Source organism: Salmo salar, chromosome ssa16 (genome assembly GCF_905237065.1).
Source record: "Salmo salar chromosome ssa16, Ssal_v3.1, whole genome shotgun sequence".
Taxonomy (NCBI): Eukaryota; Metazoa; Chordata; class Actinopteri; order Salmoniformes; family Salmonidae; genus Salmo; species Salmo salar.
The window spans coordinates 57,425,689-57,441,885 of NC_059457.1; the positions used below are offsets into that span (position 1 = coordinate 57,425,689).

General features: G+C 42.2%; 2 protein-coding genes across 2 annotated transcripts in view; both read left to right on the forward strand.

Annotated features, from left to right (window-relative positions):
- Positions 1 to 16,197, forward strand: part of tprg1 (tumor protein p63 regulated 1) — a 63,449-nt gene that overhangs the window by 23,955 nt on the left and 23,297 nt on the right. The gene's annotated exons all lie outside the window — the stretch shown is intronic.
- On the forward strand, positions 3,601 to 6,141 carry LOC123727856 (soluble scavenger receptor cysteine-rich domain-containing protein SSC5D-like). Its single transcript, XM_045697477.1, has one exon. It carries the CDS (start codon positions 4,177 to 4,179, stop codon positions 5,878 to 5,880), a length of 1,704 nt encoding a protein of 567 aa, XP_045553433.1. The 5' UTR covers positions 3,601 to 4,176; the 3' UTR covers positions 5,881 to 6,141.

The window sequence follows — 16,197 nt, forward strand, 5'->3', positions numbered from 1 at the left end:
GAATGTGTAGTGTGTGTTAACTTTTGACTAGTACTGTACAAAACTTAGAATCAACTATTAAAGACTACCAGAACCCACTGGATTCTCCAATTACATTGAATGAACTACAGGACAAAATACAAACCCTCCAACACCAAAAAGGCCTGTGGTGTTGATGGTATCCTCAATGAAATGATCAAATATACAGACCACAAATTCCATTTGGCTAAACTTAAACTCTTTAACATCATCCTCAGCTCTGGCATCTTCCCCACTATGTTGGAACCAAGGACTGATCATCCCAATCCACAAAAGTGGAGACAAATTTGACCCCAATAACTACCGTGGGATATGCGTCAACAGCAACCTTGGGGAAATCCTCTGCATTATCATTAACAGCAGACTCGTACATTTCCTCAGTAAAAACAATGTCCTGAGCAAATTTCAAATTGGCTTTTTACCAAATTACCATACAACAGACCACGTATTCACCCTGCACACCCTAATTGACAAACAAACAAACATGCTTTGTTGACAAGAGTGCGGTTAAAATTGACAAAAAACACACACATTTCTTTCCACAGGGCCGTGGGGTGAGACAGGGAAGCAGCTTGAGCCCTACTCTCTTCAACATATATATCAGTGAATTGGCGAGGGCACTAGAACAATCTGCAGCACCTGGCCTCACCCCACTAGTCAAATGTTTACTGTTTGCTGATGATCTGGTGCTTCTGTCCCCAACCAAGGAGGGCCTATAGCATCACCTAGATCTTCTGCACAGATTCTGTCAGACCTGGGCCCTGATAGACAGGGCCCTGTCAGACCTGGGCCCTGTCAGACCTGGGCCCTGCCAGGAAATCTCAGTAAGACAAAAATAATGGCGTTCCAAAAAAGGGTAGTTGCCAGGACAACAAATACAAATTCCATCTAGACACCGTTTCCCTAGAGCACACAACAAACTATACATACCTCGGCATAAACATCAGCGCCACAGGTAACTTCCACAAAGCTGTGAACGATCTGAGAGACAAGGCAAGAAGGGCCTTCTATGCCATCAAAAGGAACATAAAATTTGACATACCAATTAGGATCTGGCTAAAAAAATACTTCAATCAGTTATAGAACCCATTGCCCTTTATGTTTGTGAGGTCTGGGGTCCGCTCACCAACCAAGAATTCACAAAATGGGACAAACACCAAATTGAGACTTTGCATACAGAATTCTGCATAAATATCCTCATTGTACAACGTAAAACACCAAATAATGCATGCAGAGCAGAATTAGTCCGATACCCGCTAATTATCAAAATCCAGAAAAGAGACGTTAAATTCTACAACCACCTAAAAGGAAGTGATTTCCAAACCTTCCATAACAAATCCATCACCTACAGAGAGATGAACCTGGAGAAGAGCAAGTTAAGCAAGTTGGTCCTGGGGCTCTGTTCACAAACAGAAACACACCCCACAGAGCCTCAGGACAGCAACACAATTATACCCAACCAAAACACATTGACTCTGTACCGTAACACCCTGTATATAGCCTCCACATTGACTCTGCACCGTAACACTCTGTATATAGCCTCCACATTGACTCTGTACCGTAACACACTGTATATAGCCTCCACATTGACTCTGTACCAGTACCTCCTGTATATAGCCTCCACATTGACTCTGTACCGGTACCCCCTGTATATAGCCTCCACATTGACTCTGTACCGTAACACCCTGTATATAGCCTCCACATTGACTCTGTACCGTAACACCCTGTATATAGCCTCCACATTGACTCTGTACCGTAACACCCTGTATATAGCCTCCACATTGACTCTGTACCGTAACACCCTGTATATAGCCTCCACATTGACTCTGTACCGTAACACCCTGTATATAGCCTCCACATTGACTCTGTACCGTAACACCCTGTATATATCCCTGCTATTGTTATTTACTGCTGCTCTTTAATTATTTGTTCATCTTATCTCTTACAAAAAAATAAGTATTTTCTTAAAGCTGCATTGTTTGTTAAGGGCTTGTAAGTAAGCATTTCACTGTAAGGTCTACACCTGTTGTATTCAGCATTTCACTGTAAGGTCTACTACACCTGTTGTATTCAGCATTTCACTGTAAGGTCTACCTACACCTGTTGTATTCAGCATTTCACTGTAAGGTCTACCTACACCTGTTGTATTCAGCATTTCACTGTGAGGTCTACTACACCTGTTGTATTCAGCATTTCACTGTAAGGTCTACTACACCTGTTGTATTCAGCATTTCACTGTGAGGTCTACTACACCTGTTGTATTCAGCATTTCACTGTAAGGTCTACTACACCTGTTGTATTCAGCATTTCACTGTGAGGTCTACTACACCTGTTGTATTCAGCATTTCACTGTAAGGTCTACCTACACCTGTTGTATTCAGCATTTCACTGTGAGGTCTACTACACCTGTTGTATTCAGCATTTCACTGTAAGGTCTACCTACACCTGTTGTATTCAGCATTTCACTGTGAGGTCTACTACACCTGTTGTATTCAGCATTTCACTGTAAGGTCTACTACACCTGTTGTATCCAGCATTTCACTGTAAGGTCTACCTACACCTGTTGTATTCAGCATTTCACTGTAAGGTCTACTACACCTGATGTATTCAGCATTTCACTGTGAGGTCTACTACACCTGTTGTATTCAGCATTTCACTGTAAGGTCTACTACACCTGTTGTATTCAGCATTTCACTGTGAGGTCTACTACACCTGTTGTATTCAGCATTTCACTGTAAGGTCTACTACACCTGTTGTATTCAGCATTTCACTGTAAGGTCTACTACACCTGTTGTATTCAACATTTCACTGTAAGGTCTACTACACCTGTTGTATTCAGCATTTCACTGTAAGGTTGTGACAAATACAATTTGATTTGATCTGATGAGAAAACAAAGAGAGAATTACTTGACACATTGGAAAGAGTCAACAACAAAAAACCTGAGCAAACGAATATGCTTCTTTGGCCCTAAACAGAGAGAACACAGTGGCCACTGTGACTGACCCAACATGAAGGAAAGCTTTGACTGTGTACAGACTCAGTGAGCATTGCCTTGCTATTGAGAAAGGCCTCGGTAGGCAGAACTGGCTCTCAAGAGAAGACAGGCTATGTGCACACTGCCCACAAAATGAGGTGGAAACTTGAGGTGCACTTCCTAACCTCCTGCCCAAATGTATGACCATATAAGAGAGACATATTTCCCTCAGATTACACAGATCCTCAAAGAGTTCGAAAACAAATCCAATTTTGATAAACTCCCATATCTACTGGGTGAAATACCACAGTCTGCCATCACAGCAGCAAGATGTGTGACCTGTTGCCACAAGAAAAGGTCAACCAGTGAAGAACAAACACCATTGTAAATACAACCCATATTTATGTTTATTTATTTTCCCTTTTGTACTTTAACCATTTGCACATCGTCACAACACCGTATATAGACATAATATGACATTTGAAATGTTTCTATTCATTCGGGACAGACAGACACAGACAGACAGACACAGACAGACAGACACAGACAGACAGACAGACAGACAGACAGACAGACAGACAGACAGACAGACAGACAGACAGACAGACAGACAGACAGACAGACAGACAGACAGACAGACAGACAGACAGACAGACAGAGAGCGTCCGTGCGTGTGTATGCCTGTGCGTGCGCTCGTGCGAGACACCGCCCTGCTGAGATCCCATCTGCAAATAGACACACCCTGAACTCTAGCTCAGAGGGATTTGCCTATTTGCTCATGCAATTTACACTACAATTAGCTTTTTCTTAGAGAGAAAATCAAAACCATGCATTTAAAGATTTCTATTTGGTTGCACTTGATTGGTTGATTTCTATTTCTACATTTGAAAGCAGGTTTAACTGTGCCGGCTGTAACCACTAGCAATTAACGAGAGAAACAGCAGAGGGCGCTCTAGGACATTACTTCAGTTACCTCAACATCCACTTCAGCTTTATTTGTTAACCTACTTTCCTTTACTGTGCTGTCTTTGCACAATGTTGTATTAAATGAATGAATTGAAATGACAACACATTGGTGTGCTGTAGTACAGGTGGGCACCTTATAACACACCTGAAGGATATGCTAGAAGCCATGTAATAGAGTCAATGGAATCCTCTGCTGGGTCCATACACGACGTAATAGATGCTGGGTCTGGGTCACTCAAATTCAGAGGGGTGTGGGGAAGAGGGAGGCCACAAGGAGCATATCTGTTCTCTTCTCTCCCTCCATTCAAACTCTGATTCTGCTCTGACTCCATCTCTAGCTCTGACTCCATCTCTGACTCCATCCCAAGCTCTGACTCCATCCCTAGCTCTGACTCCATCCCAAGCTCTGACTCCATCCCTAGCTCTGACTCCATCTCTGACTCCATCCCTAGCCCTGACTCCAGCTCTGACTCCAGCTCTGACTCCAGCTCTGACTCCATCTCCAACTCTGACTCCATCTCCAACTCTGACTCCATCTCCAGCTCTGACTCCATCTCCAGCTCTAGCTCTGACTCCATCCCTAGCTCTGACTCCATCCCTAGCTCTGACTCCATCCCTGACTCCATCTCCAGCTCTGACTCCATCTCCATCTCTGACTACATCCCTAGCTCTGACTCCATCTCCATCTCTGACTCCATCTCCAGCTCTGACTCCATCTCTAGCTCTGACTCCATCTCTAGCTCTGACTCCATCCCTAGCTCTGACTCCATCTCTAGCTCTGACTCCATCCCTAGCTCTGACTCCATCCCTAGCTCTGACTCCTTCTCCATCTCTGACTCCATCTCTAGCTCTGACTCCATCCCCATCTCTGACTCCATCTCCTGCTCTGACTCCATCCCTAGCTCTGACTCCATCCCTAGCTCTGACTCCATCCCTAGCTCTGACTCCATCCCTAGCTCTGACTCCATCCCTAGCTCTGACTCCATCTCTGACTCCATCTCTGACTCCATCTCTGACTCCATCTCCATCTCTGACTCCATCCCTAGCTCTGACTCCATCCCTAGCTCTGACTCCATCCCTAGCTCTGACTCCATCCCTAGCTCTGATTCCATCCCTAGCTCTGATTCCATCTCTAGCTCTGACTCCATCTCCATCTCTGACTCCATCTCCTGCTCTGACTCCATCTCCTGCTCTGACTCCATCTCCTGCTCTGACTCCATCCCTAGCTCTGACTCCATCTCCTGCTCTGACTCCATCTCCTGCTCTGACTCCATCTCCTGCTCTGACTCCATCTCTAGCTCTGACTCCATCCCTAGCTCTGACTCCATCCCTAGCTCTGACTCCATCTCCAGCTCTGACTCCATCCCTAGCTCTGACTCCATCTCTAGCTCTGACTCCATCCCTAGCTCTGACTCCATCCCTAGCTCTGACTCCATCTCCAGCTCTGACTCCATCCCTAGCTCTGACTCCATCCCTAGCTCTGACTCCATCCCTAGCTCTGACTCCATCTCTGACTCCATCTCCATCTCTGACTCCATCTCTAGCTCTGACTCCATCCCTAGCTCTGACTCCATCCCTAGCTCTGACTCCATCTCTAGCTCTGACTCCATCCCTAGCTCTGACTCCATCTCTAGCTCTGACTCCATCCCTAGCTCTGACTCCATCTCTAGCTCTGACTCCATCCCTAGCTCTGACTCCATCTCTGACTCCATCCCTAGCTCTGACTCCATCCCTAGCTCTGACTCCATCCCTAGCTCTGACTCCATCTCTAGCTCTGACTCCATCCCTAGCTCTGACTCCATCTCTAGCTCTGACTCCATCCCTAGCCCTTATAGAGCTGCTGTTTACACTTTTCCACTCCTTTCTTTTCCTTTTTTCTCTTGTCTTTCTCCCACTCTCTTTTTCTCCTCTCTTTCTTTAGGTGAAAGCATGTAGGGAGGGAGGGAGGTTGGCTGGCTGGCTGGCTGGCTGGATACATGGTTGGATAGCTGGCTGAGAAGGAGACTATGAGGCTGTATTGAGCAATCGGGGGATTTGTGTGTTGGCCGAGAGACAATATGGGACACTGCCATGACAGCTGAACTGTTTCTGATATTTATCTAGTGTTGTTGCAGGGAGGCCCAGGAATTTATAGTCGCTTGCCCATCAGCTTAACTAAGAATACAGTCAGTGTGTGTTTGTGTCTAGGGGGTGGGGATTGGGGTGGGTGGGTGTAAGTGATGGGCAGGTCAGCTATTTGTTCACCCGCCCACAATTGCTGATAACCCATCCGCAACCGCCCATTTATATGTAATAAAGTGAAAATCTGAGGCCCGCACTCGACCCTAACCCGCTTAATATAGAAAATGCGCTATACAGTCGGAGATGGCGGATGGTATACCTGGGATAGGATATAGTAATCCTTCTAACCCCCCCCCCCAAAAAAATGATTTAGATGCACTATTGTAAAGTGGTTGTTCCACTGGATATCATAAGGTGAATGCACCAATTTGTAAGTCGCTCTGGATAAGAGCGTCTGCTAAATGACGTAAATGTAAATGGTATCATTACATACAGTACATGCAGCTTCTCTTCTGTCATTATTGTTGCCCCCTAGAAGAAATAAAGGGATAGAATGAATGATGTCATAAAGGGATAGAATGAAGGATGTCATAAAGGGATAGAATGAAGGACGTCATAAAGGGATAGAATGAAGGATGTCATAAAGGGATAGAATGAAGGATGTCATAAAGGGATAGAATGAAGGATGTCATAAAGGGATAGAATGAAGGATGTCATAAAGGGATAGAATGAATGCTTCAATCTGGTTGACATAAAAAAAAAACGTTCACCTCTGCTTCTCTCACGCAGCAAAGACGTTTAGGGACCGGGGAGAAAATGAAATAACGAAAAAAATAATACCTGTAAATATTTTCTGGGCCACATTTCCAAATGATGTCAGTTTGGCCGTTTTTTTTAAATAATCCAACATGTTTTTGATAAGTTTTCAGTTTGGCTCGGATGCATATTTTATGTGGTTGAAATACTATACGCTTTTATGATGCTGATAAAGATAGCACCTCTACAGACGGTCCCTAACCACTCATTTATTCTCTCAAGATGCTGAAAGAAATTAATCATATGAGGCTATATGAGAGGTTATAAACCTACAGTTAATATTATATTAGACTATGTGAGGTTATAAACCTACAGTTAATATTATATTAGACTATGTGAGGTTATAAACCTGCAGTTAATATTATATTAGACTATGAGAGGTTATAAACCTACAGTTAATATTATATTAGACTATGTGAGGTTATAAACCTGCAGTTAATATTATATTAGACTATGTGAGGTTATAAACCTACAGTTAATATTATATTAGACTATGAGAGGTTATAAACCTACAGTTAATATTATATTAGACTATGTGAGGTTATAAACCTACAGTTAATATTATATTAGACTATGTGAGGTTATAAACCTGCAGTTAATATTATATTAGACTATGAGAGGTTATAAACCTGCAGTTAATATTATATTAGACTATGTGAGAGGTCATGGACCTACAGTCAGTGTCCAGATTTCAGTTAGGCTACAATCCCATGTAATCCATCTGAACAGTACAGTTCCCTTCACGTGTCGTCTTTTGACTGTGGAATTTGTATCGCGCCTCACAATCATCACACATAACATAGGGGAGCCACTCCATAACATAGGGGAGCCACTCCATAACATAGGGGAGCACTCCATAACATAGGGGACCACTCCATAACATAGGGGGCCACTCCATAACATAGGGGAGCACTCCATAACATAGGGGAGCACTCCATAACATAGGGGAGCACTCCATAACATAGGGGAGCACTCCATAACATAGGGGACCACTCCATAACATAGGGGAGCACTCCACAACACAGGGGACCACTCCATAACATAGGGGAGCACTCCATAACATAGGGGAGCACGCCATAACATAGGGGGGCAAGCCATAACAGAGGGGACCACTCCATAACATAGGGGACCACTCCATAACATAGGGGAGCACTCCATGACATAGGGGAGCACTCCATGACATAGGGGAGCACGCCATGACATAGGGGGGCACGCCATAACATAGGGGGGCACTCCATAACATAGGGGAGCACTCCATAACATAGGGGAGCACTCCATAACATAGGGGAGCACGCCATAACATAGGGGAGCACGCCATGACATAGGGGAGCACTCCATAACATAGGGGAGCACTCCATAACATAGGGGGGCACGCCATAACATAGGGGAGCACTCCATAACATAGGGGAGCACTCCATAACATAGGGGAGCACTCCATAACATAGGGGAGCACGCCATAACATAGGGGGGCACGCCATAACATAGGGGAGCACGCCATAACATAGGGGAGCACGCATAACATAGGGGAGCACTTCATAACATAGGGGAGCACGCCATAACATAGGGGAGCACGCCATAACATAGGGGAGCACTCCATAACATAGGGGGGCACGCCATAACATAGGGGGGCACGCCATAACATAGGGGGGCACGCCATAACATAGGGGAGCACGCCATAACACAGGGGAGCACGCCATAACATAGGGGAGCACGCCATAACATAGGGGAGCACGCCATAACACAGGGGAGCACTCCATAACATAGCCAACACTGCTATCATTCTCTTTTACCACTTCACCTAATCTTTCCTAAACATTAGACTACTGTTCTGGCCCTCCGTTATTTTTTAACTGTCCATTTCGCAGCTTTTTCTCTTATTGAATTAAAGTCTTGTCCTTTTTTTTTTGCCTCAAGTGGACCAACGTTAACTTTATCGCAGCCAAGTTTTCACAAAGTATTTTTTTTCTTCTTCAGTTTCTGTGTATTTGGAGTGAGACAGTTAGGCCCTAAAGCTGAGGCTTAGTCTACACGCTAACACCAGATACACATAATGAAAGAGAAACCTCAATATACACTTAGAGATTTTTGTTTGTTTGTTTGTTGATGCATTGTTTTCTCTTCATTCAACCTGCCTGCCACCCACCAGCCCTTTATCCACACAATATTTAATGCCCCTAAACCTGCCCTCTCTGCGGATTGAACCACAGGGACTGTGTGTGCGTGTGCGTGTGCGTGTGTGTGTGTGTGTTTTTTTCTTTCTACAGTGTAAAGTCGTCTCTGTAAGACGTGTGATTGACAGAGGTTCAGCTCCTTCTCGTCTCCATGTACAGCGACGTGAAAAAAAGTATTTATATATAGTATTTATATATAGTATTTATATATAGTATTTATATATAGTATTTTGATACTGAAATATGCAACAACAACAAAAATGGAGAAAATCAGAAATGAGGTAAATCCTTTTTTTCCCCCCCGGCACTGTATGTGTCTATGTGTCAAGTGATTGTGTGCTGTTAAGGATCTACCTACGTACAGCTCTCAGGGCGATCAGTGAAAGTCCAATCCCGTGCGTTGTGGTGTATTATCTACACAGTAAAGACTTCCAAGGCCTCTGGCAGGTTAGAGAGCCCAGCCCTGTTGTGCCTGTCTGGGCTAGTCCCTCCACCCTGGTGCTTACCTGAGGAATTCTGCCTCTTCAGACCCTTTTATATCTCCATTGATACCAGGGCAATAGGCTCCACGCTCATACAAAGGGAAGTGTATACACACACCTTATCCCCTCTCCTCCACCCTCGCCTTCTTTTGGTGAAACATAATCAGTAGTCTTTGAGCCAAGGCTTTGGGCTTATGGCTTTCGGGACTTTGTGTCTTTCTACCCTCCTGGAGTCTCCTTCCCTCCCCTTTAAGTCTTTCTACCCTCCTGGAGTCTCCTTTCCTCCCCTTTAGGTCTTTCTACCCTCCTGGAGTCTCCTTTCCTCCCCTTTAGGTCTTTCTACCCTCCTGGAGTCTCCTTCCCTCCCCTTTAAGTCTTTCTACCCTCCTGGAGTCTCCTTCCCTCCCCTTTAAGTCTTTCTACCCTCCTGGAGTCTCCTTCCCTCCCCTTTAGGTCTTTCTACCCTCCTGGAGTCTCCTTTCCTCCCCTTTAAGTCTTTCTACCCTCCTGGAGTCTCCTTTCCTCCCCTTTAGGTCTTTCTACCCTCCTGGAGTCTCCTTTCCTCCCCTTTAGGTCTTTCTACCCTCCTGGAGTCTCCTTCCCTCCCCTTTAAGTCTTTCTACCCTCCTGGAGTCTCCTTCCCTCCCCTTTAAGTCTTTCTACCCTCCTGGAGTCTCCTTTCCTCCCCTTTAAGTCTTTCTACCCTCCTGGAGTCTCCTTTCCTCCCCTTTAGGTCTTTCTACCCTCCTGGAGTCTCCTTCCCTCCCCTTTAAGTCTTTCTACCCTCCTGGAGTCTCCTTTCCTCCCCTTTAGGTCTTTCTACCCTCCTGGAGTCTCCTTTCCTCCCCTTTAAGTCTTTCTACCCTCCTGGAGTCTCCTTCCCTCCCCTTTCCTTCCAGCAGAACGTTTGGTCTGCATCCTTAATGGCACCCTATTCCATATGTAGTGCAGTATTGACTAGAGGCCTATGTCAAAAGTAGCGGGCCCTGGGCAAAAGTAGTGCACTACAGATGCAGGATTTTAATTTGATCACTCCTTTGTTTCTGCGAATTTTCCTGCAAAGCAGAAAATCAAATGCAACACTTGTAGTGTATTTGAGTTTTAAAAAGGCTTCTAAAGTTATTAATTTCCACCTTGACATTTCGGACTTGATTAACCCCTCCAAAAATCTCCATTCATTATAATCCACATAATAATTCACATTTCCTGTTGCTGCAGGATTCTTTTCCTGCTGTAGCAAACTGGCTCAAATTCAGATCCTACATCTGTACATAGGGAATAGGTAGCCCGTTCAGTACGTAGAATTAGTTTGTATGGTGGCAGCTAGGCTGGGATGGCTGGCAGCACGCAGAGTTCAGGAGCCGGTGTGTGTGTGTGTGTGTGTGTGTGTGTGTGTGTGTGTGTGTGTGTGTAGAGTGGTTTTGTGGACAGGGATAGTAGATTATTGCGTTATTAACACAGCCCCACCCTGAACTACTGGGTGTGTAATATATTGACAAGGAGGAGACGGCTATTTTCTATAGCCTCGAGTGGTGAAGTGGGCTTGGCAGGCAGGAAGTACCATTGCTCACCTGGCTGATGATTAGGGTGGGACCATATCAAGAGGAATTAACTTCTTTATGAAAACAGCCCAAATGTTGGAAACAAATTTGATTATGTTGTCATCCAGAGTCACATTGATTTATTTTCCAAGCTATCTCACACAATATTTTACATACAGTATGTTTTTTAAAGGACCAAAGACTGGCAACTGGTAATGCCCCAGTGCTCTGAATACCCCCTGTATGACAGCTTGGGCAGAGGGACAGATGCGGAGGAGGAGAGGAGAGGAAATGCTGTTGTGCTTGGCAGGAAGTACTATTGCTCAAGATGTGTTCCTGAGGGCTCACCTGGCTGACGATAGAACATTACAACTGCAACGGTCGTCGTATATACTGGACCAAGGCGCAGCGGGTTGAGTTTTATCATTTTATCTTTTATTTAGAACACTTAAATAACAAAACAAGAAAAGTACGAAACAGACAGTATTATTATATATATATTATAGCTAAACACAGCAGTGCAACAACAACTTCCCACAAAGGGACAGGTGAAAAACAGGGCGACTTAAGTATGACTCTCAATCAGCAACAACGATGTACAGCTGTTCCTGATTGAGAGCCATACCAGGCCAACAAAGAAATACACAACATAGACAGAGCATAGAAATACGAAATATAGCACATAACCCAAAACCCCGGAATACTCAAACCAAACACCCCTCTACATAAACACATATACTAACAAACCCCGAACCACATAAAACAAATACCCCCCTACCCCTGAACCACATAAAACAAATACCCCCCTACCACGTCCTGACCAAACTACAATAACAAATAACCCCTTTACTGGTCAGGACGTGACACCTACAAATAAAATCATTGCATATACACTACCGTTCAAAAGGTTGGGGTCACTTAGAAATGTCCTTGTTTTTGAAAGAAAAGCTAAAAAAAAATGTTCCATTAAAATAACATCAAATTGATCAGAAATACAGTGTAGACATTGTTAATGTTGTAAATGACTATTGTAGCTGGAAACGGCAGATTTTTTTTTTTAATGGAATATCTACATCGGCGTACAGAGGCCCATTATCAGCAACCATCACTCCTGTGTTCCAATGGCACGTTGTGTTAGCTAATCCAAGTTTATCCAAGTTTATCATTTTAAAAGGCTAACTGATCATTAGAAAACCCTTTTGCAATTATGTTAGCACAGCTGAAAACTGTTGTCCTGATTAAAGAAGCAATAAAACTGGCCTTCTTTAGACTAGTTGAGTATCTGGAGCATCAGCATTTGTGGGTTTGATTACAGGCTCAAAATGGCAAGAAACAGAGCTTTCTTCTGAAACTCGTCAGTCTCTTCTTGTTCTGAGAAATGATGGCTATTCCATGCGAGAAATTGCCAAGAAACTGAAGATCTCGTACAACGATGCGTACTACTCCCTTCACAGAACAGCACAAACTGGCTCTAACCAGAATAGAAAGAGGAGTGGGAGGCCCCGGTGCACAACTGAGCAAGAGGACAAGTACATTAGAGTGTCTAGTTTGAGAAACAGACTCCTCACAAGTCCTCAACTGGCAGCTTCATTAAATAGTACCCGCAAAACACCAGTCTCAACGTCAACAGTGAAGAGGTGACTCCGGGATGCTGGGCTTCTAAGCAGAGTTGCAAAGAAAAAGCCATATCTCAGACTGGCCAATAAAAAGAAATGATTAAGATGGGCAAAAGAACACAGACACTGGACAGAGGAAGATTGGAAAAAAGTGTTATGGACAGAGGTGTGAGAAGTTTAAGGTATTCGGATCACAAAGAAGAACATTCATGAGACGCAGAAAAAATGAAAAGATGCTGGAGGAGTGTTTGACGCCATCTGTCATCATGGTGGAGGCAATGTGATGGTCTGGGGGTGCTTTGGTGGTGGTAAAGTGGGAGATTTGTACAGGGTGAAAGGGATCTGGAAGAAGGAAGGCTATCACTCCATTTTGCAACGCCATGCCATACCCTGTGGACGGCGCTTAATTGGAGCCAATTTCCTCCTACAACAGGACAATGACCCAAAGCACAGCTCCAAACTATGCAAGAGCTATTTAGGGAAGAAGCAGTCAGCTGTTTTTTTTGTCTATAATGGAGTGGCCAGTACAGCCACCGGATCTCAACCCTATTGAGCTGTTGTGGGAGCAGCTTGACCGTATGGTACGTCAGAAGTGCCCATCAAGCCAATCCAACTTGTGGGAGGTGCTTCAGGAAGCATTGGGGTGAAATCTCTTCAGATTACCTCAACAAATTGACAACTAGAATGCCAAAGGTTTGCAAGGCTGTAATTGCTGCAAATTGAGGATTCTTTGACAAAAGCTAAGTTTTTAAGGACACAATTATTATTTAAATTAAAAATAATTCATTTATAACCTTGTCAACGGCTTGACTGTATTTTCTATTCATTTTTTCAACTGATTTCATGGAAAATAAGGACATTTCTAAGTGACCCCAAACTTTTGAACGGTAGTGTACAGTATTTAGTATGGCAAAATTTCCCGGATGTCGTACTACATTCACCAAAATACGAAGTATACAAGCAGTGGACATATTTCGTTGCTTAACAAGGGTCCAATTCACACATCCCTGGTCATCCCTACTGCCTCTGATCTGGAGGACTCACTAAAACACAAATGCTTCATTTGTAAATGATGTCCAAGTGTTGGAGTGTGCCCCTAGCTATCTGTAATTTTTTTTTTAAACTAGAAAATTGTACCGTCTGCTTTGTAAGGAATTTGAAATTATTTATACTTTTACTTTTGATACTTAAGTATATTTTAAGAATTACAAGTATATTTAAAACTCAATACTTTTAGACTTTTACTCAAGTAGTATTTTATTGGGTGACTTTCACTTTTACTGGAGTAATTTTCTATTAAGGTATCTTTACTTTTACTCAAGTATGACAATTGGGTACTTTTTCCACCACTGTTAAAATGTTATGGGATACGTTTTCTCCATTATTTTTGATGGTAGGCCACTCTGGTAGGCCTACGTTATGATCAAATAGCCACAGAAGCCTACTTGGACACTTTTAAAACTAGATTTGTCCCAGCAAGCTCCAGTGGTTATCATATCTTCATATAATAACCCAATGATAATTTATTGAGACCTTTATTCATAAGAGGAGGGAAAATGTAAGGACATTACAGCATAGGACAAAGGCCTCAATGGGGTACCTGCTGTGTTTCATACATTTCCATATGTCTGTGTTAGCTGCGTGTGTGACAACTCCACCAGTCCTATTTATGATATAATTTACAAAGATTACACCTTTTTTTTTTTACATTTTATCGATATTTTTATTTATTTTATTTATTTAAATCAATTAGTATATTTGAGTTAAGCACAATATTTGTTGTATTATTTGTTCCGTCTTTTCGGGTGGTATAAACTGAAATTGCAAACAACTTTCTATGGCTTGTTTAAAAGATAACAATATTTTTGGGATTATTTCATTTTCGAATAACTGAAAGTAAGCGGTTGAAATCTGAATAAAGGGAAAGAGGCCATTCTTACTAATTTACTAGAGAACCATTTAAGTACTGTATAACCTTTGTATGACTGATGCCTTTAGTGAGAGGTCAAATGACTTAATATTTAATCATTTCCGCCTTCCGAATTCATATTCATTATATAAATAGGCCCTTTTAATTTTTGTCTGGCTTGCCATTCCAAATAAAATTGAATTTTTGTTGCTCATATAATTTAAAAAGCAAGTTTGCTAAGAAAAAGCAAATAGGTAAACTGTGATATGACTAAAGAGTTAATCAGGGGGATTTTTCCACAAATAGTCAGGTATTTATTTTTCCATGGTAGCAAGATCTTATATATTTTTACAATTTATATTAAGATAATTTCTTTCTCTCGGGATATGTATACCGAGTATGTCCACATCACCATCAGACCATTTTATTGGTAAACTACACGGTAATGTAAAAGTTGCATTTCTTAGTGATCCAATATGTAATATCATAATTTGGTTGTAATCCAGAGAGGTTAGAAAAAGTATATTTTGCTATGAAGGGATCCAAGTTGTGGATTTAAAAGAAAACAACATGAGTCATCAGCGTACAATGACACCTTTTTTTGTTTTTAAGTCATGGATTTCTAACCCCTTAATATTTTGTTGTTGGATTAATTTTAATGAATTAATTAATTTGAATAGCTAACATTTCAATGGCAATAATAAATAGATATGCTGATAGTGGACAACCTTGTTTTAATCCTCTTGACAGTTTAATACTTTCTGAGAAGTAGCCATTATTTACTATTTTACACCTAGGGTTACTATACATAACTTCAACCCGTTTTATAAGAGATTCTCCAAAATTGAAATATTCCAGGCATTTATATATAAATTCCAGTCGTATTTTATCAAAACCCTTTTCAAAGTCAGCTATGAAAACCAGGCCTGGTTTCCTCGATATTTCAAAGTGTTTTATTGTTTCCGGCACTTGTCCTATATTATCTCCAATGTATCGTCCATGTAAAAAACCTGTCTGATTAGGATGAATAATATCCAACAAAAACTATGCGTCAAGGATTTTGCTAGAAATTTTTCATCCCAACACTGAAGTGTAAGAGGCCGGCAATTTTAAAATGGATCTTTATATTTTACCACTTGTATCCTGTTTCAGTAATAATGAAATCAGACCTTCTTGTTGCACGTTCGATAATCTACCATTTATATAGGAGTGGTTAAGACATGCTAATAATGGTCCTCTGAGTATATCAAAAAAAGTTTTGTATACCTCCACTGGTATGTCATCCAGCCCTGGAGTTTTCCCGGACTTAAAGGCTTTAATTGAATCAAGAAGTTCCTCCTCTGTAATTTGGCCTTCACGTGAGTCTTTCTGTACAGATATTAATTTTACATTACATTATTAATAAGGAAAAGATCCATACAATTAGCTTCGGTTAGTGGAGATGGAGGAGACTGAAATGAAAACATATGCTTAAAATACTTAGCTTCCTCTTTCAAAATATCATTCGGTGAATCATGCATGACTCCATCATTTGTAACAAGTTTCATAAAAACATTTTTGGTGGCATTTCTATGTTGAAGATTGAAAAATAGTTTGACGCATTTTTTCCCATATTCCATCCATTTCGCTTTATTTTTATAAT

Excerpts from the sequence above, each read along its gene's own strand:
- LOC123727856 (XM_045697477.1), top strand. The coding sequence starts at position 4,177 with ATGCTGGGTCTGGGTCACTCAAATTCAGAGGGGTGTGGGGAAGAGGGA.